The sequence below is a fragment of the Sander vitreus genome, chromosome 4 (assembly GCF_031162955.1).
Source record: "Sander vitreus isolate 19-12246 chromosome 4, sanVit1, whole genome shotgun sequence".
NCBI lineage: Eukaryota > Metazoa > Chordata > Actinopteri > Perciformes > Percidae > Sander > Sander vitreus.
In genome coordinates this window covers 25746868-25768178 of record NC_135858.1, presented here as the reverse complement: position 1 = coordinate 25768178, position 21311 = coordinate 25746868, and the positions used below count along the sequence as shown (strand labels likewise).

Sequence of the window (21311 nt, the reverse complement as noted above, 5' to 3'; positions counted from 1 at the left end):
AGCATGTCGAATAAATAAATAAAAAAAGTCATAGTAGAGTTTGTTGGAAAAAAAGTCATAGTATAGTATGTCGAAAAAAACACAAAAAGGTCGTAGTATAGCATATCGAAAAAGGTCATAGTATAGTATGTGGGAAAAAAAAAAATCACAAAAAAGGTCATTGTAAAGTATGTCGTAAAAGGTATAGCATGTAGAAAAAAAAGTCACTGTATAGTATGTAAAAAAAAGACATACTATGTCGAATAAAGCTAAAAAAAAAGTCACAGAATAGTTTGTCTAAAAAAAGTTATACTATAGCATGTCGAATAAATAAATAAAAAAAGTCATAGTAGAGTTTGTCGGAAAAAAAGTCATAGTATAGTATGTCGAAAATAAATAATAGTATAGTATGTCGAAAAAATCACAAAAAAGGACAGTATAGCATGTTGAAAAAAATCAAAGCATATGTCAGAAAAAAACTAAAAGGTCATAGTATAGTATATCGAAAAACGTCATAATATAGTATGTTGAAAAAAAGGTCATAGTATAGAATGTCGAAAAAAATAAAAAAAAAGGTCATAGTATAGTATGTCGAAAAAAGTCATAGTATAGCATGTCGAAAATAAATAATAGTATAGTATGTCGAAAAAAACACAAAAAGGTCATAGTATAGTATGTCAAAAAAAAGTCATAGTATAGTATGTGGAAAAAAAAGAAATCACAAAAGGTCATACATCAGTTCCCTCGTCAAGAAAGCACAACAGAGGATGTACTTCCTGCGGCAACTGAAGAAATTCAATCTGCCAAAGACAATGATGGTGCACTTCTACACAGCCATCATTGAGTCCATCCTCACATCCTCCATCACCATCTGGTACGCTGCTGCCACTGCCAAGGACAAGGGCAGACTGCAGCGTGTCATTCGGTCTGCAGAGAAGGTGATTGGCTGCAATCTGCCGCCGCTCCAGGACCTATACGCCACCAGGACTCTGAAGCGTGCTGGTAAGATTGTGGCCGATCCCTCCCACCCCGAACACAAACTCTTTGAGACACTCCCCTCTGGCAGGAGGCTGAGGTCCATCAGGACCAAAACCTCACGTCACACGAACAGCTTTTTCCCCTCCGCCACTAGTCTTATTAACAAGGCCTGGAAACCACCCTGACACTCCACCCCTGGCTCTTCATGCCACTGTTCTCTCTCTGCTGTAATGCTCTTTGCTCTTTATTTATTTTATTTTTTATTTCTATCTTTATTTTTTATTTTATTTAATACATACTGTGTACATATACTTATATTGTTTATACCTATACTTATATTGTTTAATATTCCATCTAGAGAATGTGTGACGTGCACCAACAAAACAAAAAACAAATTCCTTGTATGTGTTAAAAAACGTACATGGCAATAAAACCCTTTCTTTCTGATTCTGATAGTATAGCATGTCGAAAAAAACCAAAATGTCATAGTATAGCATGTCGAAAAAAAGATCATAGTATAGTATTTCGAGAAAAAGTCATAGTACAGAATATAGTCGAAAAAAAGTCATGGTGTAGTATGTCGAAGAAAAAAAAAATCACAAAAAGGTCATAATACAGAATATAGTCGAAAAAAGTTATAGTATATTATGTCGGAAAAAAAGCCATAATATAGTATGTCGAAAAAAACATAAAAAGTCATAGTACAGTATGTGGAAAAAAAGAAAATAAACAAAAAAGGAAATAGTATAGTATGTCGAAGAAAAACATAAAAAGGTCATAGTATAATATGCCGGAAAAACCATAAAAGGTCATAGTATAGCATGTCGAAAAAAAGGTCATAGTATAGTATGTCATAAAATGTCATAAAAAGAAGTCATAGTATGCCATATAAAATAAAATGAAATAAACATTATTAGAATATGCACTATTCCTGCATTTTGTCCTTACCAGCCACCATCTGAGTGCTTTAGGGTCAAAGTTGTTGTTGTCTCGGAAGAGGACGGGCTGCTGTTTGGGGTCATAGCGCTGGCTGAACCAGTCTGACCCCCCCAGGTCTGAAATACAAGACTCAGTACACCCACACAACCTGAAAGAGGACAACACAGAGGAGTCACACATGGACAGAACAGAGTATATTTCTGTGAACATTGTAGTATAATACTCCATTGATGTTTTGTATTGTAATAATTCTGCATTGGTAATAAAGGCTGTAAAAAAACAAAAACATGAGCAGAACAGGGAATCAAGGTATACAAAGTCCATTATCTCCTGCGTGTTACCTCAGGTTATACTGGGAGTTCTCTACAGGCTTCTCCCCGGCTTTAGGTTGGGTGGTGTCGGGAGGAGGGGGGGTCCTGGGAGGGTCAGGGGTCGGATCAGCAGGAGGCACCGTGGGTTCAACTACTGCAAACACAAGCAGACTAAGAGTCAGTGAACACTGCATCACAGGAGCACTGCTAACACTGTTACAGTAGCATCTCTATGATACAATCAAAACACTGCTGCTGCTAATGATACTACTGCTACTATAATCCTAATAATACTGCTACTACTTAATACAACTCCTGCTAACACTATTATCATTTCTATGATACAATCAAAACACTGCTACTACTAATGATACTACTGCTACTATTATCCTAATAATACTGCTACTACTTAATACAACTCCAACCCAAATTGCAAATGTGGTCTACAGCTACTCTTAAGAGAAACTGCTGCTACCATTAAACTGCTAATATTAGTGCTGCTACTACAGTTGGTCTTGAGGATACAATCACAACACTACGCCTGCTGCTACTACTACAACTTTCACATCCACAAAATCTCTGCCACAATATAAACCTTTTTATATTTCCTTCGTTTTTCCTTCCTAATTAGTCTTTATTCCGGAGTAATACTTCTTTTCTTTACAAATTTGGTAAATATTGATCAAAACGGTCATAGAAAAAGATAAAATTATTACAGATTAGGCCATTTTGGCAATTTTCTTTATTGATTGATGGGTGAACACATGAAACCTTTCTGCTTAGTTTTGTCACACTGTTTTTTTGAGATCTCTTTACCCCAGTGATCAGCTCCTCACCTGTCTCCCTGCCGGTGGGCGTGGCCCAGCTGATGGGCAGGGCTAATGACAGAGGCTGAAAGTATCTCCTCTGGATGCTCTGACTGGCGAGCATGAGGAAGAGGATGGCAGCGATCATCAGGGCAACGCACAGCTTCCTCCTAAACAACATGGCTGGACGGACGATGAGTGGGCGGCGGCAAGAGGAAGGGTGTGTTGTTGAGCTGTCAATCAAACACTATGCTATGTCAGCATATTTGGACTGTGTTATCTGTTGTCATCTGGACAGTTTCTGTTCTGTCATCTCTTCACTCAGCTTCATCTCGATGAAGCCTAAACTTTGTGTCCTGTGCACGTTGCTGCTTTCCGATGGCGACAGGATCTATGGCCACACCTGGGTCAGGCAGAAAGACACAGTGACATCAGTATCATAAAAAATAATCTGATTAAGTGGAAACTACGTCTGTGTGCTCAAAATGAATAATTATTTACATTATAATACATTACAGAATTATAGTAAAAACCCCTGTAGCTGCAGACTTCTGGTGAAAAAAATGGTGAAGTGAAGTTTATAAGAAAAAGATTTATCCATAACAAGCTATTTATAAGAAACTACTTATAACAAACTAGTAATAACAAACTGGTAATAACAAACTATTTGTCAATAACTTTTATAATAAACTAATTCATGACATGGTATTTATGAACAGATGATCCATATTGAACTAGTTATAACAAACTAATGACAAAAAAAAATTATAAAAATGAAAACATCAATGATCCAAAAAAAGCAGTTTATAACAAACTAATTATCCATAACAAACTATAACAAACTAATGATCCAAAAAAGGCTATTTATGGCTACTAATTATCCATAAAAAAACTAATTATGCATAAACTATTCATAACACACTTATTATCCATAAAATGCATTATCCATAACAAACTATGTATGACAACACAGATGAGATCACCAAAGCTTCTCTTCACTCTGAGGAAACTCCAATCACAACTAGGAAACCAAAAACTGAAACAACAGTGAGGTTCACCACAAAGAAAATGAAGCATGTATTATAAACAGACATGTTGTAGATGATGATGATTGAAGAGTTTAAAAAATGATGAATGTAGTCACCCTCTTTAACCCTCTTCCTCGCCCTCCACTTCCTAGCTCACCCCACCTCCCCTCATGCAGGAATGTCTCACTGCAGACAGACTCACTCTCTGAATACCAATCAGATCTGGATTCAGTTCAGCTTCTCCTGTTTCAGCTGTCGCTCTCCTCCTGTCTGCTCCAATGTCTCTCTCTCTCTCTCTCTCTCTCTCTCTCCGTGTGTGTGGGTGTTTGTGAGTGTGTAGTCTGAATCATCAGACCTGACCATGTGTGTGTGTGTTTCTTCACTACTCTGTTGCAACAAATAGTTTGTTGTAACTGCTTCAACACGCACGCACGCACGCACACACACACACACACACACACACACACACACACACACACACACACACACACACACACACACACCTAATAGCATTACTTTTCCTTCTACTAGCAGCTCTAAAGCTCCTTTCAAACCTGCACCTTGTTACAAAAACGTAATTCTAATTTCACGTTAGTGTCATGTCTGAAAAAACTTCTTAAGGCTTGTCCGGGACTAATTCAAAGTCAGTACACAAATGTTGAAGTGACATAAAATGCCCAGCTTGGTAAATTAGCCTGAAGCTAATGCTTACGTTACAACTGTAGCATGCTGGGTTTCCGTTTTTACAGGTATATCTGACAACCCGGCCTGGCTGTCAAACCGCGCAGTTCATAACAACACACTTTTTCACTATTTCAACTTAGCATGTTTCCTTAATATCTGATGACGCATTGGGGTCATTTTTGGATTTATTACAGTAAATCTATTACATATTGGACCTTTAAGTGTCCAAGACAAATTTCTCACTTGGGCCAATAAAGTTAATCTTGATCCCGATTGGATAGTGTAAGATTGAGACTGTTTTTCAGACAGGAATTACACAATGTTTTTGTCTTTTTGCCATTCAGACAAAGGTGGCTGTGACATAATAAATACTATAAACACATGTTACAGAAAGAACCACAACGCTCTGTGATAATTGTCAGCTGGACATTTGTGTTTAATTTTTTTTTTTTAACCTCTTGTCGCAGTCAAAGGGGGAAAATCTTTTTTCCCCTTCTAACCTTACCTAACCCTAAAACATATAATGTGACACATTCAATTCACACTTGAGTCATGTTTAAGTGTTACAGAATTTGTTATGGATCCAACTTTTATATAATATTTATATTAATGTCGAGCCCTGGCTAGAGTACCCGAGTTGGTTACTTGCAAAAACAATTGAGACACAGCCAGTAAAGTGATCCCGACTGTGCCTGGCTAACACCGCTATGCTAACCCTGCTAACTGCTAACGTTACCGGAAGACCAGGCAAGTGGGCCACGGCTGTTTACAACATGTAGCCTGTTCAGCGGCCGTAGCTGACAACGGTGAGTTATTTTAAGCCAAGAGAGGGAGGCTGTAAATTGGGAAGAGAGGACCATGAGTTTGCAGTGTGTTTAGCGAATGTTGCCGTAATTCTAAGCCAAACAAGTGTGTCTGTCAGTTGGGTACAGAACTCTGCTTGAGCACGGGCTTTTATGATGTCAATATAGCCAGCATCTAACGTCAGCTACTCCGCTGTGCTGTGAAGTGAATGTCTGGCTATGTGAGACAAGCCTCTAGCAACATTGTTGTGGATGCTGCGGTCTCAGCCTGGCAACCTCCGTGAACTTCGAGGGGAGGAGGGGGCTGGGGAGACGACTCTCTCCAATATTTTGAATTTGTACTGCAGTAACTACTTTAAACACTAGCTATCAGTATCACATATTCCACCTTTAACCCATGCTGCAGCCATAAAAAACACCAACAACATACATGATACAATACAATAAAACAAACCATAATATGACCCTAATGGTGTGTAAAACACAACATGGTGTCCCTCACTGCATATAGTTAAACATTACTCAAAAAATAAATTACAAAAACAAATAAATAGTGCAGTGATCACAAGTGCAACAATAACTGAGCAAAAGTGCAAATCCCCATCATCAACCTGTAAATGTTGCCATCAAAGGGTATACGCGTAGGGTCTGTGCAGACGTCCGTGTACCGGCAATTTCTTGTGACCATGCACAATGTTTGTGCAGCCTCTGAAAAGGTAACGTTGCGACTATGCCTCTTAGCGCCTGTGGGGTCCACAGCTGAACGTGTACGCCACCGTTCTAGATTATAATCGGGCCTTTACCGAAACCACTCGTAGAATCTCTGCAATTACTACCACACCTCCACAACCACTGTAACTGTGATTTTAGAAGAACAAGACTAGAAGAGATGAGTCAGGACAAATACTGATTGACACATCAACACACTCAAACATATTTTGCTCTACTTGTATCCTCCCCAGGCTGGAAAGTTAAAAACTGTCAGGATAAAAGCTGGAAAATGTTCCTGATAAATTAGCTAAATTCCTGGATTTGCATGTTAGAACGGAGCTTGACTGTGTGCTATGTTGACTGTGCAAACATGTCCTGGTACAAAGTTCAAAACAGTGATGAGCTGGATGTTAAATGTTCCTTTATTCAGACATAAGATAATGATTAATCAATGATTAGTCAAGACACCCCATGCACAATGTTTGTACAGCCTCTGAAAAGGTAACGTTGCGACTATGCCTCTTAGCGCCTGTGGGGTCCACAGCTGAACGTGTACGCCACCGTTCTAGATTATAATCGGGCCTTTACCGAAACCACTCGTAGAATCTCTGCAATTACTACCACACCTCCACAACCACTGTAACTGTTATTTTAGAGCTTGACTGTGTGCCATGTTGACTGGTACAAAAGTTCAAAACAGTGATGAGCTGTATGTTAAATGTTCCTTTCAACTTCATTCAGACATAAGATAATGATTAATCAATGACTAGTCAAGACACCCCCAAACACTCCTAATTTAAGTCCGCTCACTGCAGCTTTTTTGTTTTTGTCATTGTAAACAGAGCAGCACAGAATAACAGCAGCTGTACTTTACAAACTGAATCTTGTCTTAAAATCATCAAAACTAGCATGCGATGGAAACGGAGGGCAGAGTGATGTAGAGTAGAGAAAGAAAGACCATCAGTAATGCTGGTGAGTATTTAGGAAAACACAAAAGAAAGTCGACTGAAAGTCCTGGTTCTTGTACAGCCATAGACATAATAAGACAGTCCTATTTGCTCACATGCTGCATCTACAGTTTTGCTAAATAGTCATGTATTCATCCATGCATGTGGCTTGATTGAAAGTTACAAATACAGGGAGGAAGACAGCTGGTCTGATTAATATTGTAATTGTGCAAGGGTCGAATCGGCTCATTCAGTGTGTTTTCTGGTTTATGAAACAGACTTTTTTTTCTTTGAGCATCAGAGATGATACCTACGTGAAAAAAGTAGAACGAGGCAAACAAGACGTGTCTATGGATCTTTAACCTTGTGTTCCTGGAGTATTTTTACTCAGCTACCCATAAGCCATATCCTGTGTGCCGTCCACCTGTGCACCATTTTGACTGTGCAATATTTAAATTCCTAAAAGGTTTAATTATGTGTAATTACACATCTTGTCTCTTTAATAATTTTGCACATAACTCTTACAGTCATTCATCGTATACTTTTAAAGATCATGTTATTAGATTGATTGATTTTTGTTATCATAGAATATAGTTCCGCATTCAACACCATTATGCCCTCCAAGCACGTCACCAAGCTCAGAGACCTGGGACCCAAGACCGCCCTCTGTGATTGGATTCTGAACTTCCCGATGGACAGACCCATGGCTGTGCGGAGAGGCTCAACCACTAGGATTGAGCATCGAGAACTGGTTCCAACTTGGAATCGTTCCAATAATTCCAATTCCAATGGAAACATTTTTTTTATTTAAATCGTTTGGAAAATGTGTTTTTGAATCTGCTCATCGGTTCCAAATTTAACATGCGTAAGTTTTGAAAAAAAAGAAAAATCGATACAGCATAGTATCGCGATATTTTCCGTGGCAACACTGTATCGATACACAGACGCCAAGTATCGATCTATCATTATATATGTGTTGGTCAGTTTGTCTGCTTGACAATTTCATTTTGCAGCAATAAAATTGAAGTGAGATGAACAAACAGAGAAATGTATCTTTTTAGATAAAACAGCTGTTACCAAAGTTTTCCTTTGGGAAAATAATTTGAAAAATTTGAAGTTGGAAAAAAGGTAATACATTGCAAAATATCGCAGACTATTGCAATATCTTTAAAATCGCAATAATATTGTATCATAAGGTAAGTATCGTGATAATATCATATCGTGAGGCCCTACTGTTCACACACGACTGCATGGCCACCCACAGCTCTTGACGACCCGACATCCTGACGACCGATGGTGATGAGACGGCCTACAGAGAGGAGGTCAGAGTCCTGAAATATTTGTGTCAACAACCTCCATCTCAACATCAGCAAAACTAGCTGATTGAGGACTATTACAGGAAGTGGCCCGGGGAGAAGGACAAGGCCATGTCACCATAAATGGAGAGCGTTTGCAGCTTCAGGTTCCTCAGGGTTCACATCAGTGAGGACCTAGTCTGGCTTACCTCTTGTACAGCTTGACATCACGCGCCATATGTCAGACTTTTTACCTCGCCTTCTGCTATCTCCGTTATCTATTTTGCAATGGCGCCGTCGCTGCATCCGGGACTTAGTGCCGCCCAAGACGATTGTGATTGGTTTAAAGAAATGTCTTCTTCTCCATAACAATTACAACAACTTAGGCTCATGGGTATTGTAGTATCACCATCCACCAAACTGACAGAAAAAAAAATTCTCTACAAAGTAAAAATAATTTAAACTGAAAGTTGGAACATAATCTTGTAGTGTCATCCAGGGGACTCCTGAGTTTCTAAAGTAAAAAAAACAACAAATGAGAATTTAGTGGGGAGTAATAGAGAGACAGTCAGAGTTTAGAGCAGTGTTTCTCAAATGGGGGTACGCGTACCCCTAGGGGTACTTTGGAGGACTGCAGGTCTTTGGAAAATGTTTATTTAAAAATATATCATTCATGCATAATTCCTAAAATAATGATACACTATGATAATGAATGCATTTAGTGATACATTCTAAATATTTGAAATAAACTGAAAGTATTTAAGTGTTTTTTAGGTTACAATATCATTCTAAATCAGACACTGATGGTGGAGCGCTGTATTGTGCCTCTTTATATAGCTAGGCATTTTGTTGCTACCGAAAATGTTTTGTGCTGGTCAGGGGGTACTTGAATAAAAAGATATTTCGATGTGGGTACATTATTGAAATAAGTTTGAGAACCAGTGGTTTAGAGGACAGAGGAGGGTTAATGACAATCAGCTGAGTCACAGTATCAGTATGTTATTTTAGGGTGTGTGTGTGTGTGTGTGTGTGTGTGTGTGTGTGTGTGTGTGTGTGTGGGGGAGGGTGTCGGGGGAGGTGACAGTGTTAAAGGTCACATTTCCTGTACAGAGAAAACCATGTGAAAGCACTCCTTCCTGCCTCTTTCTCTGCTTCTGTGATATCTCTGTTGACAATGAAATGGAAACCAACTACACTACTGATAGGAGTAAAGCAACAAGCTGAAAAATAACGACACCACAGAAGAAGGTGGTGTCACTTCTCCCACAGTCTGCCACAGTGATGACGACTAAAACCATATCATACTATTTGCTCTGTTTACATTGATTGCCCGTCCAGAGTGAAGAGGGAGCGTTAAGACTATTTACCCGTTGGTCTGCAAGCATTTTATGTTTTTTATTTGTGTCTTTAATTTTGAGAAAAGACTAAATGAAAGTGGAAGACGTGAAACAAAAGTCCCTGCTGTAGGTGAGGATTTTTGCTGTATGAAATGAATGGACTTTATATAATTAGGGATTATTGATCTGAAAAAAGTAAGGAATTTCCTTTGTTGCGTCACACTACTAGAAACAGTCAATGAAACCTAAAATATGTTCTGACATGAGAAGACATGTCTTCTACAATTAGAAAGTCTCTCATTCGCTGTATTTTAATACTGAAGTGTTTTTTCAGTTTAACCAAATTACAAAAAACATTCCCTCTCTTTCCCGATAGGCCTTAATGGTTTCCATTTAGGTTTTATTTGTACAGGCTTTTACTCTGGGTACACAAACAATGTTATCAATGCATTCGTTAAGGTGTAGAGACCCTGGCGATACTTTGAGCAAAGTTTCATGTTGTGTCGAGCCTTCTTGGTGTTTTAAAAATAGCTATTTTGAGGCTAGCATAGAAGTGCCCCTAGCACTCCCATTCAAAAGGCCATTTGACCGAAAAACGGAAATACGGTAAATCTTAAAAGTGGCGATTCTGTCCTAAATATGCTTTTAAACGAATGTTTGACTCGGCTACATTCACAAAAAGACCCTAGGTTGCATTGGCGAGAGTTACGCTTTAACTATGCCGAGGTACAATCATGCTTACCATAACACATAAGGACATGATCCTTAATTTGATTGCATTGTTGTGATATCCATTAACAAAATCCCGAAATTGATCTTTTAGTATATGCCTTTCCACCATGGATGTTGTTAGCATAATTATTTATCAAAGAATGGACAAAAATCACTGGAGTGCTCTTAAAAGTTTGTTTACCTGCAGCAAATAGAGTCAGTTTACAGGACTTCAGCATAAGTACAGAAAGTGACTGAAGGTTGTTCACAACAGTGTCTTTTTAAACGAGTTGGGAGTCAAGTTAGTTATTCGGTTCATGCAATCAGTAGCTTTTCGTCTTATCCCTGGTCATGCCTGGCATCACCTCCACATTATGCGCTCTGTCCTCAGGATACATCCTGTGCTCTTTGCAACGTCACTCAGCTTTCATGATTAACACATGAAAGACAGAAATACTAAGACAAAAATACTAAAACAGCAGTTTGGATCCAAATGGTTTAACAAAGAAACTGAAGCAAAACCGCTCTAAGCATAATTTTTAGCATAATAGACGTGATGAATTGACCCCCTTTTTGGGTAATGTAAACATTAACCTGGTGCATTATAAAATATATTTGAGGGTTGCTTCTTGCTTGTGCAGTTTACAGCATAGGTTATCTTAGAATCTCTTTTATATCCAAGCAAAATTGGTATTGTAACTGAAAATTCCCTAACCTAATCGATATTGAATAGAAAATGGGACCTTGTGAATCGGAATCTAATCGATTTGGGAAATCATTGGCGATACTCAGCCCTATGCATATGTTCACTAAAGACTAGGCCTGGCCCAGATGAGTTATTTGCACCCTTACCACCTGCTGACAGCTGACCCTCTGTCGCTGAACGTAAACATTTTCAACATGATCTCTTCCGGAGTGTCAGCTGAGTGCAGTGTCACTTCTATCGAGCTCTGCCCTCCGGCAGCCACAGACACAGCTGCAGCTTCTCCTCTGCTGCAGCTGGTGGTTTATCTCCTTTCTTTCGGTACCATTCTCACAATTGAATGTGGGTTTTGTTTTTACTTTGTAACAGATGTGACTTGAAATGTAGCAAAGTATGATCCTTGTGATATAAAGTACTTAAGTAAAAGTAGACTAGCAAAAGGCCTACGCTCAGAAACCTACTGCACACAGCAAAATAATAAAAAAAGAGGACATACAGGAAAAGGGCAGGGTCTCTGCAGATAGACACAGACAAACACTACTAGTGAGCCATAAGTGATGGTTGAGAGGGACTACTTTTGCATTAGTCTATACAGTATATTGTTTTTTTCCATCCTCCGCACTGAGCCACGAAGGACGTAATTACAAAAATGTTTCCAGGCCCTGATGAGACAGACAGTCAGTTACAGGGACTTAAATAAAACTCAAAATCTTCTAGTCAAGTTATTTGCTTGGACACATATAAACCTACACAGAAAACATGTTATAATTTTATGTTGCAACAGCTGTCAGAAAACAATTTGCAGCTGAGTGTTCGGTAAAAACATTTAGTGAAGAACAGCATGACGCCTCACTCTCTCTAAGGAGTCACCCATCTGTGTAAGATTCATGGCACAACAGACTTGCCGAAATATGTTGAAATCAAGTTTGCTTTTAGGCACTGTTCAAGATGAAGAGAGTCAAATTCCTTGTTTGTGTACACACTTACTTGGCCAATAAAGCTGATTCTGATACACTGAGACAAACATTATACTGTATGTAATGAGGACGTCTACGTTATCCGCTGGTCCTACAATAGTTTATGCTATATGTCATGATATATTTTTTGTTATACAGTAAATGTTCTGTAAAATTGAGATTTTTTTAATGGATATAATAGGAAAACAAAAAAAATTGAATACCTGACAAATCAAGATACTTCATCACCCGGCAATCACCAAAATGTATTAGGATTCATCCTCTGGGAACATTAATGTCTGCACAGAATTGCATGACAATCCGACAAACATTGCCATACCTGTCCAACAATAAACTTAAAAAGCAAAAGCAAAATCCACAGTCTTCTCCTTCTATTCAGGTAGCCTTCAGGTTCAGCTCTGCATGAATGTTTCCATGAAGATGACAAAAACAGGTCATTGTTATTTCTGTCAAGTGTCACTGACCAGAAGTCGTGTGGAAAATGTGTCGAGCTGAAGCTTCAAGTGGAGCTCTGAATGGTTAAAAAGGACCAAAGGAAAAAGTTACACACACACACACACACACACACACACACACAAAACTACTCAGAAAGACTCAGTTCCTGTTAAAATACTGACTCACAGACTCGTTGCCAGGCTGAAACCGCAGCATGCAACAATGTTGTTTGATAGTAGTCATACTGCAAAATTTGTAGAGAAGTAAAGTAAATACAGGGCCAGTATCACTGATACAGGTACTCTTTAAAAGGTCCCATGGCATGAAAATTTCACTTTGAGGTTTTTTAACATTAATATGAGTTCCCCCAGCTTGCCTATGGTCCCCCAGTGGCTAGAAATGGGGATAGGTGTAAACCGAGCCCTGGGTATCCTGCTCTGCCTTTGAGAAAATGAAAGCTCAGATGGGCCGATCTGGAATCTCCTCCTTATGAGGTCATAAGGAGGAAGGTTACCTCCACTTTCTCTGCTTTGCCTGCCCAGAGAATTTGGCCCACCCATGAGAAAGAGAGAGACATCATGGTTTTCAAACGAGCAAAGTGGCAGTTGGTCAAGGCCACACCCCCACCCTCCACCTTGCCCCGCTTCTGTCCTCCTCAATAGCTACAGAAATGGCACATACTAAGGAAAGCTCATTGTGGGACTGGCTCTAGTGGCTGTAATTCTGCACCAAGGCTGAATTTCGGGAAAGAGACTTCAGATACAGCATTAGGGGACCACTAAGGCCAATATAAAAGCATCCAAAAAGCAGCATGTCATAGGACCTTTAATAATTAAGGTGGATGCATCATCAAATTGCTAAATCTGAATGAATTTTCATGACCTTTAAGTGGTTTTGTGATTTTTCCTTTGGATTATTAATACATTTAAACCCAGGACAGAATTTTCATATGCTTGTATACATTTGTTGTGTTAACACTGTATCTTACAGCCTTTTTACAAATTATACAGCTTGCCATCGTTTCATTTTTGGCCTGAAAATATAGCCACACCGCGCTCCTCTTCCTCTCTGCCATTCTTCTGCTCCTTCTTGTGTGTGTGTGTGTGTGCTGCTGGCTGCCGCTGGGCCTGGGTTAGGGTTAGGACAGTCATAAAAGCCCATGCTCACGCGAAGCTCTGTATCCATTGAAAGCATCCAAACACTATCAACATTAATAAAACAACAACAAACGTGTCCCAACAATAGATTTCCCCTTCAACGAGAAAAAAGGATCTCCAGACTCCATAATACAAAGTAATACGTGGCACGCCAGTGTGCAGTGTATCACCAGAGGTAGTGGTGACTTGAACTTGAACTTATACTATATTTAAAATAATGTTGTAGACATAACAATGGATTTTGCCTCTAAATGTTGGTGTTAACTTTTTTCTTTCTTTCTACAATTTCACTTTCTACCCGGCAGAGGCTGATTTACCAAGGGATCCTTTAAAAGGTGTAGCTACTTGACAGTTGATTATTAGCTGATATTTAATCCACTCTGATGGATATGGCTCACCCAGGAGGCATCGGAGGCTAGTCTACTCCTCTTCTCCCTCAGAGAAAAAATGCGAGATGGGCTCAGCTGTAGGTTAACCATCTTCTGTCTTTCTACTTGTCCTCTCTTCTGCCCCTCATGGGTCTACCTCAGTATGTCTAGATATCCATCTCCGGGCAAGAAATTATTTATTTAGAAAATATGTTTCGGTCTTAGACCTTCATCATCAGGTAAAATTAGAACAATAACTGACGGACAAACGAGCAGTGGAGTAGTAACGCTACGAGGCAAAGAGCCAGTCGCTAAAGAGTCAAATTTACTTAAAGCTTCATCCACACAAAGCACATTGCTATCGCTGTTGTAGCGATAATAGGTAGACGCTCAGTCTAGGTGCTAGTTCTGGGTTTATCACCAGGTTCACTCAGGTGTGTCGGCCAGAACACCACTTAAGGCCAAATATTCCAGAGGATAAATGAAGAGCTGAGAGATAGTTCTTATTATGTTTATTCCTTTCTCTTTCTTGTGTGAGTGTGAGTGTGATGGTGAGTGTGGTTTCTATAAAGAGAGAAACTAAATATAAATGAAAAAATCAAACATGTATACTCATTACTCCTTAAACAGTAATATACATCACCAAACGTAATATAAACAATAGTCAGAATATGGCTATATATCATTTAAACTCAAATAACGCAAGCAGAGAAAAAGGATTCAAACACTTATTATATGGGATTCTCAGACATTTTCTCCCATCCGTTACGTTACCGCTAACGTAGACAGCACTTCCTGTTATCTATGATATGCTTTAAAGCCTCCAACTAACTAAACGGCTGGATGCTTTTATTGTGAAAACCCCGGACCGGATGCTATGTTCCGTTCGAACTAGCAAAGCCTCGCTAGCGGTACAGAAAACAATATTTAACACCACTTCTTATTTTACTCAACCACAACATACTTAACAATCCTAACAACAAGTAGTAAAAGTATAAACAGGAGTGACAACTGTATTCGGTTTTCTGTGAACGATGTGGCGACGGGGTAACGTTAAGGCGGAGTTAGCAAGCTAACGTTAGCCAACTAACACCGGCTGGCTTGCTGGTTCCGCCGTGCTTTCATGCTGCATCGCTTACATTCGCTCACTTGATTCGCTGGTTGTTGGTTGACCAGAACCGGAAGTTAACGCTGTGTGAGAGTGTGGAGGGAGAGACAGACGGAGGAAAATAGTGTTATTTCGAGATAAATGTTGTACTAGTTGCTTAGTTTTTTGTTTCTTTTTAGCCCCCGGTAGCCTTTAGGCTCTAGAAAGAGCTCTAGAAAGCTCTTTTCATCTACGCAAATCTACGTACCTGTGTGTTGAGGACCGCACTTTTTCTACGAGTAGTAGCTAAACATTAGCTTCAGGCTAACGCCAGCTCCATGGCTACCTCCACACCTGGCGAGTCTCCACTTCCCCACAGGAGTTCCTCGTTGCTTGAAAATGCAAACAAAGAAATTGCTGACCTTAGGGAAGAAGTTTGTCAGCTCTCTGAGGACTTAAAAACCAAAGATGTCTTGTTAACCGCCTACCTGGACGTTGCTCAAAATCAGTCGCTTCAAATCACAACTCTCTCTGTGGCCTTCCAGGATACTGTAGTTTGGGACCCATCCGCCTGCCCACATCCATCTTCTAGTTCGACACCGACCATCTTGGACTAAAGTGGTTTGCGGCCGAAAGAGAGCTTCGGGTAGGGTTCCATCGCCTCCTGCCCTCAGCCTCTCCAGTCGCTTCGATTCCCTGTCGAAGCCGAATGTTCCCCCGGTAACGGCCGACGTGGTTACCCGGGCTCGCCCCGCTGACCTGCGGTCGTCAACGGGGAGGACCGCTGCCTCACGGCGAAAATTTCTGAGGGATGCGGTAGTCAGACGGTCCGGTGGCCTCCCTTGCCTGAACCGGCCAAATGACAACGTTCCTCAAAAACAATCTCCCCCACCGAATGGTAAGCGATATTCCTCTTCTTTTCCTTGTCCATCTGAAACCGATACTGGCCGTTTTGTTCCTGCCACCGGTCATTCACGCCCCCCCCCACCCCTCGTCCGCTCTTCCCCCCAACCACAATAATTATTGGTGACTCCATCACCCGGGATATACGTTTTTATTAATGCTGTCACACACTGCTTTCCTGGAGCCAAAGTTGCAGACATCCTGGCTAAAGCTGTGGACCTGATACCCTCACTCCCGACCTCTATTAAACGCATCATGGTCCATTGTGGACATAACGACATGTCCTATCAGCAGAGTGATCGCACAAAGAAAGACTTTGTCACCCTCATTGAAGCTTTAAAAAGCACTGGGAAGTAGATTTTTATTTCGGGCCCACTTCCATCTTGAGGTCGCGGAATATGCCTTTTTAGCAGACTACTCATCCTCAACACCTAGCTCCAGCATACATGCAACATCCACAAGATAGGTTTTATTGACAATTTTAATCTGTTTTGGGAACGTGGCTCCCTGTTCAGCAGGGACGGGATTCATCCCAGTAGACGCGCCAGCCAGATGCTATGTGAGAATTTGCGACACGCCGTGCAGACACAGACCTGGGTACAGACCCAGACCTTAGTTTGACTGTTTGCACCCTGTAAACACACGCACAAGCGCACCTCCCAGTCATATTCTCCCATAAGCTCTCACTCCTTTACAAATAACTCTGCTAACCCACAGGCCAGCTATATAATTCCAGTAAGAATCAATAATATCAGTAATCAGAGGTACAGCGCTACACGCTCCTCTGTGCTTCCTTTGGAGCAGCAACCCATTCATAATGTCACCCGACTGAGATCGGTAAAATCAAACGTAAACCAACGAGGTGCTATACTTAACAACCTAATTGGAATTAAAACAACCACTACAACGATAGAACAGAATAGGAAAATCAAATGTGGACTATTAAATATTAGATCTCTGTCTTCTAAAGCATTATTGGTAAACAATTTGATATCAGATAATCAAATTGATCTATTCTGTCTTACTGAAACATGGCTGGGCCATGAAGAATATGTTAGTCTAAATGAAGCCACTCCTCCCAGTCATATTAATACTCAAATTCCTAGAGGCTCAGGCCGAGGAGGAGGAGTTGCAACCATATTTGACTCAAACCTGTTAATTAATACAATTAATATTGTATTAATTAAATATAGCTCCAGATAATGGCTGTAATTCACCATGTGTTCTAATAATACACCCATGGTATTATCTTATGATATATCCGATGGATGGATGGATGGCCTGTTACATGGATCTAACTTAACTTATTAGCGTTTCCCAAAACTGCCAGGGCTATCGGCTCAAGCTAAATAATGGAGCTAGAAAGCGAGGTCGCTAACGTTAATGTAATATCTTACATGTCCCTAAGAGCCGATGTGGGTTTAGTGTTTAACACTTATCTTACAATACATCCGCGGACGATATGCTGTAAAGCCTGTAACGGATATATTGTAATGGATGTATTAGCTAAGAGAAGCTCTCTTCACGAAACTGCAGGCTAACCTACTAGCTAGCTAGTAGCACGACAAATATTACATCTCCTTGGTTGTCTAAATACATCCATCGTTTATTCAGATAAGCATGTAAATGATCAGGAACAATATAAACATAATATTTAACGTTAGTGAATATTTTAGACAATGAAATGGCGAGTTCATGAGTTCGCTACGTTTATGTAAGCTCATGGACTTGCATGTTGCTACCAGTTGCCACGACACCCAAACAAATCGTTGGAGCAAAGTTTCATGTTGTGTCGAGCCTTCTTAGGGTTTTAAAAATAGTGATTTTGATGCTATCATAGTAGTGCTCCTAGCTCTCCCATTCAAAAGGCCATTAAACCCGAAAATGAGAATATGTTCAATCTTAAAAGTGGCGCTTCGTCCTAATTATGCTTTTAAAACGAGAGTTACGCTTTAAATGGACTGCATATATATTGCGCTTTGTTTGAGTTTTTGTTTGCTGCTGTGCATGGCGTGTATGCTTTGCTGCATTGTATGTTTTGTGTAATCGTGTTAACCTGCTTGCGTTCTTGTTACAAATAAGATATACCGGTTCTTTTGGGAATTTATTTATTAACATTTTTATGGATGATGTGTCCCTACAATGCAAAAATCGTGAGAAATCCTGTCACATGCAATGTTAACACTGACTGTATACATTTTTAAGGTTTCATTTCAACAGGAACTAATAGGTCGCATTACATTTCTATACAGTGAGTACAAGGACAGAGCGGCAGTCCTACACAAAGAGATGGAAGAGGGCATGACGAGAGCTGGCACGACTGGAACAGACTGAGCAAGAAGTGGCGCGTCTTTGCCAACATCAAGAACCACAGCTACAACTGCCAGAAGAGTGTGAAGAGGAGCCAGAGCTCATGGCAATGCCAGCAAGGTCTGTCAGCAGGTCTGAGGAGGACATCAGCAGTGTTGTTTCTTCAGACCTGGAAATGTGGGAGACGCCCATGGACAAACCTATGGATGAGACCAGTGACTCCTGCAGTGAGGAACACAACCCACAAGGTTCACTCAGGAACTTCTTACAACACTGGGCCTTAAAACACCAGATTCAACACTCTGCTCTTGATGATCTTCTTGTGGGACTGAAAGCCAGTGGACATCCAGAGTTGCCATCAACAGCCAGAACCCTTCTATCAACCCCAAAAGATATCAGGTCAACCACAGTATCAGGAATGGAGTATGTCCACTTTGGTTTAAGGAGAACTCTTGAAAGGACAACTCAACCAGTACCCAGGGGAGGCTCTGAAAAGACTTCTGCTATTCAAAAGTAGCAAGATCAGTCTGTGGCCCGTTTTGTGTGCCATCCATCTGACTCCAAGTCATGTTTTTCCTGTAACTCTAACTTCTGGTCTTTCAAAACCTAAGGATTTGGATTTTCTCAATGATGTGGTTGCAGAAGTGCAGGATCTGCTTGAAAATGGAATTCAAGGAAATAAGTTTTTGATGCGTTTTATTTATATATATATATATGTGTGTGTGTGTGTGTGTATATATATTGTTGTGGAAGTTTCTGTTCAGCGAGGGAGGAATTTGGGTGAAGAAGAGACCTTGTTGAAACAAAATAAAGACAGGCTGCAAACTGGATTTAAAGTTTAGGTATTCGGTGGAAGGGTTTAATTATTTTCTCGAGAGAACAATCAAACAGTGACAAGAACAGCAATTCACAATGAACAGAGTTACAAAGTGACAGCCGATCTGTGCCTCGTAACATATGCCATCTCCTTATATCCCATTTTCACAGCAGAAAACACGACCATGTTTGGAAAACATTCTAATCTTGAACACTGCTGTCTAAAGCTGTCCCTGTACATCTGTCTAGTGCGTCAAAAAGTCCTTCAATAGGAGTCGGGAATCTATCTCGTCTACAGATTGGTTCAGGCTCCAACCTCAGGTTTTGGGCAAACTGACCTTTGCATATCTCTACAGACGCCTGTGCGTCGTTGCCATCTGCTTGTAGTAGAGAATACACAGGGTCATACCCTTTTCAGCTATCTTTAAACTGGAGGACTGTTTCAAGAAATATCTTTAGGAGGCACATGTTTCAGAGGCATATTTAAGGATCTACTTATAATTAGAATTTACTCAATAGATGAACAATCATGGTTAAGAAAATCATGGTCTATGTAATTTTTCCATTACAATATATATATATATATATTCTTGTTTTTTTGTGCTACTTTGAGATCTCTTCCACTGTACTCTGATACGTGTGCTGTGTAACTCAATCTCCTTGCTTGCAAGCAATAATAAATTTGAACAAACTATCACGGAACAACTTGTCTCTGTCTGAAACTTCTTTATTGCCCAGTCTGTTGACAGAAATCTTCCACCACAATTTGGCGTCACGAACAGGATTGACTGAGAGGACATCAGGACTTCTGAGGACCGTCAGTGAACTGGCCTTCCAGGGGCTAATAGGCCAACCCCTGCCTCATACCTCAGTACATTGGAGAGAGAGAACTGACTCCTCCGGGGTGACGGTTGTTTCTCCACACCGATCCAAAGACCTGAGGAAGTAATTTCTACTGACGAAGGGTGAGAAATATAACATTTTGAAAATTGATATTATTGAATTACAAGAAATTAATGATTCATATGGAGTTTTGTGTTGTTAATTTGTTTCATAGTTTTGTTGGAAATATTGGTTAAGTTGGTAGACTAACATTTCTTTGTCTTCTACGTCATCAGTTGGGGGGTGGTCATATCTGTTAGAGTAATAACAGATATAATAACGTAATAAGGAAACTTTATGGTGTTTTTGCAACGTTTTTTCCTAGAAAAAAACGGGTAACGTAATAAGGAAATTTTACGGGGTTTTTGCAAAGTTTTTCCTAGAAAGAAACTACGCCTTATAGTGACGACTATATTGTAAGAAAGAAGTACTTCGACTACGCCAAGGATGGGTAGTAAGCAGAGTAGACCACATGTTCCTGAGGGACCAATTGTTGACCTGATGACAAGGAAATACGGCCAAGATTGTCTTGACTGTCTGACCGAATGGTCTACCCTATTTGGGTTTCCTGAAAATGGTTCATTGAGTCCAGCAAAACTTAAAATGTTACGACAAGATTTAGAGGGAAAAGAAAGGATAGTTAAGCAAAAAGGAGCGAAAACTTTTGGGTTACCAAAAGGTGACGGTAGTGATTCAGGGAAAGAATGCAAAACACACACACACACACACCTCCTCATCAGCTCCACAACCTAACCAAAGCCCATATTCTGAGCTTTTTACTTCTTTACAAGCCATGAAGACAAGCTGGAAACGGGACAACGATGACGAAAACCATGTTCGAAGCGTCTGTCTGCATGTTACAACAGGCTGGTGGGCAACATATGGAGCGCGGACCCGGAAAAGGCCGCGGTCACGAAGGACGTGGTCGAGCCAGAGGAGGCCAAGGCGGGTACCGTGGACCAAATGATGAGCCCTACAACCCAGACCAGTGTTTATACTGCAAGGACTTTGGACATTGGGTACGTAACTGCCCGAAGAAATAGCAAAAACCACCTCAGACGGAGAACAACACTTATCCCTCTGATTGACTGAGTCCAAAACCTGATGAGGAAGGTACTGCAACCACACACACATACACTTGCTT

At 40.3% G+C, this 21311-nt stretch overlaps 1 protein-coding gene across 3 annotated transcripts in view; it reads right to left on the bottom strand.

The window, feature by feature from the left end:
• Positions 1-21311, bottom strand: part of st3gal8 (ST3 beta-galactoside alpha-2,3-sialyltransferase 8) — a 35580-nt gene that overhangs the window by 8845 nt on the left and 5424 nt on the right. For 2 of the 3 annotated variants that reach the window (XM_078249164.1, XM_078249166.1), the window contains exons 2-4: positions 3044-3416; positions 2238-2361; positions 1906-2044 (exon numbers count right to left, since the gene is read on the bottom strand). In XM_078249164.1, coding sequence (XP_078105290.1) covers positions 1906-2044; positions 2238-2361; positions 3044-3194 — 414 coding nt within the window. In that variant the 5' untranslated portion in view covers positions 3195-3416. Of the gene's footprint in view, positions 1-1905; positions 2045-2237; positions 2362-3043; positions 3417-15524; positions 15549-21311 lie in introns of those variants that run through there. The other variant, XM_078249165.1, reaches the window with a different exon arrangement.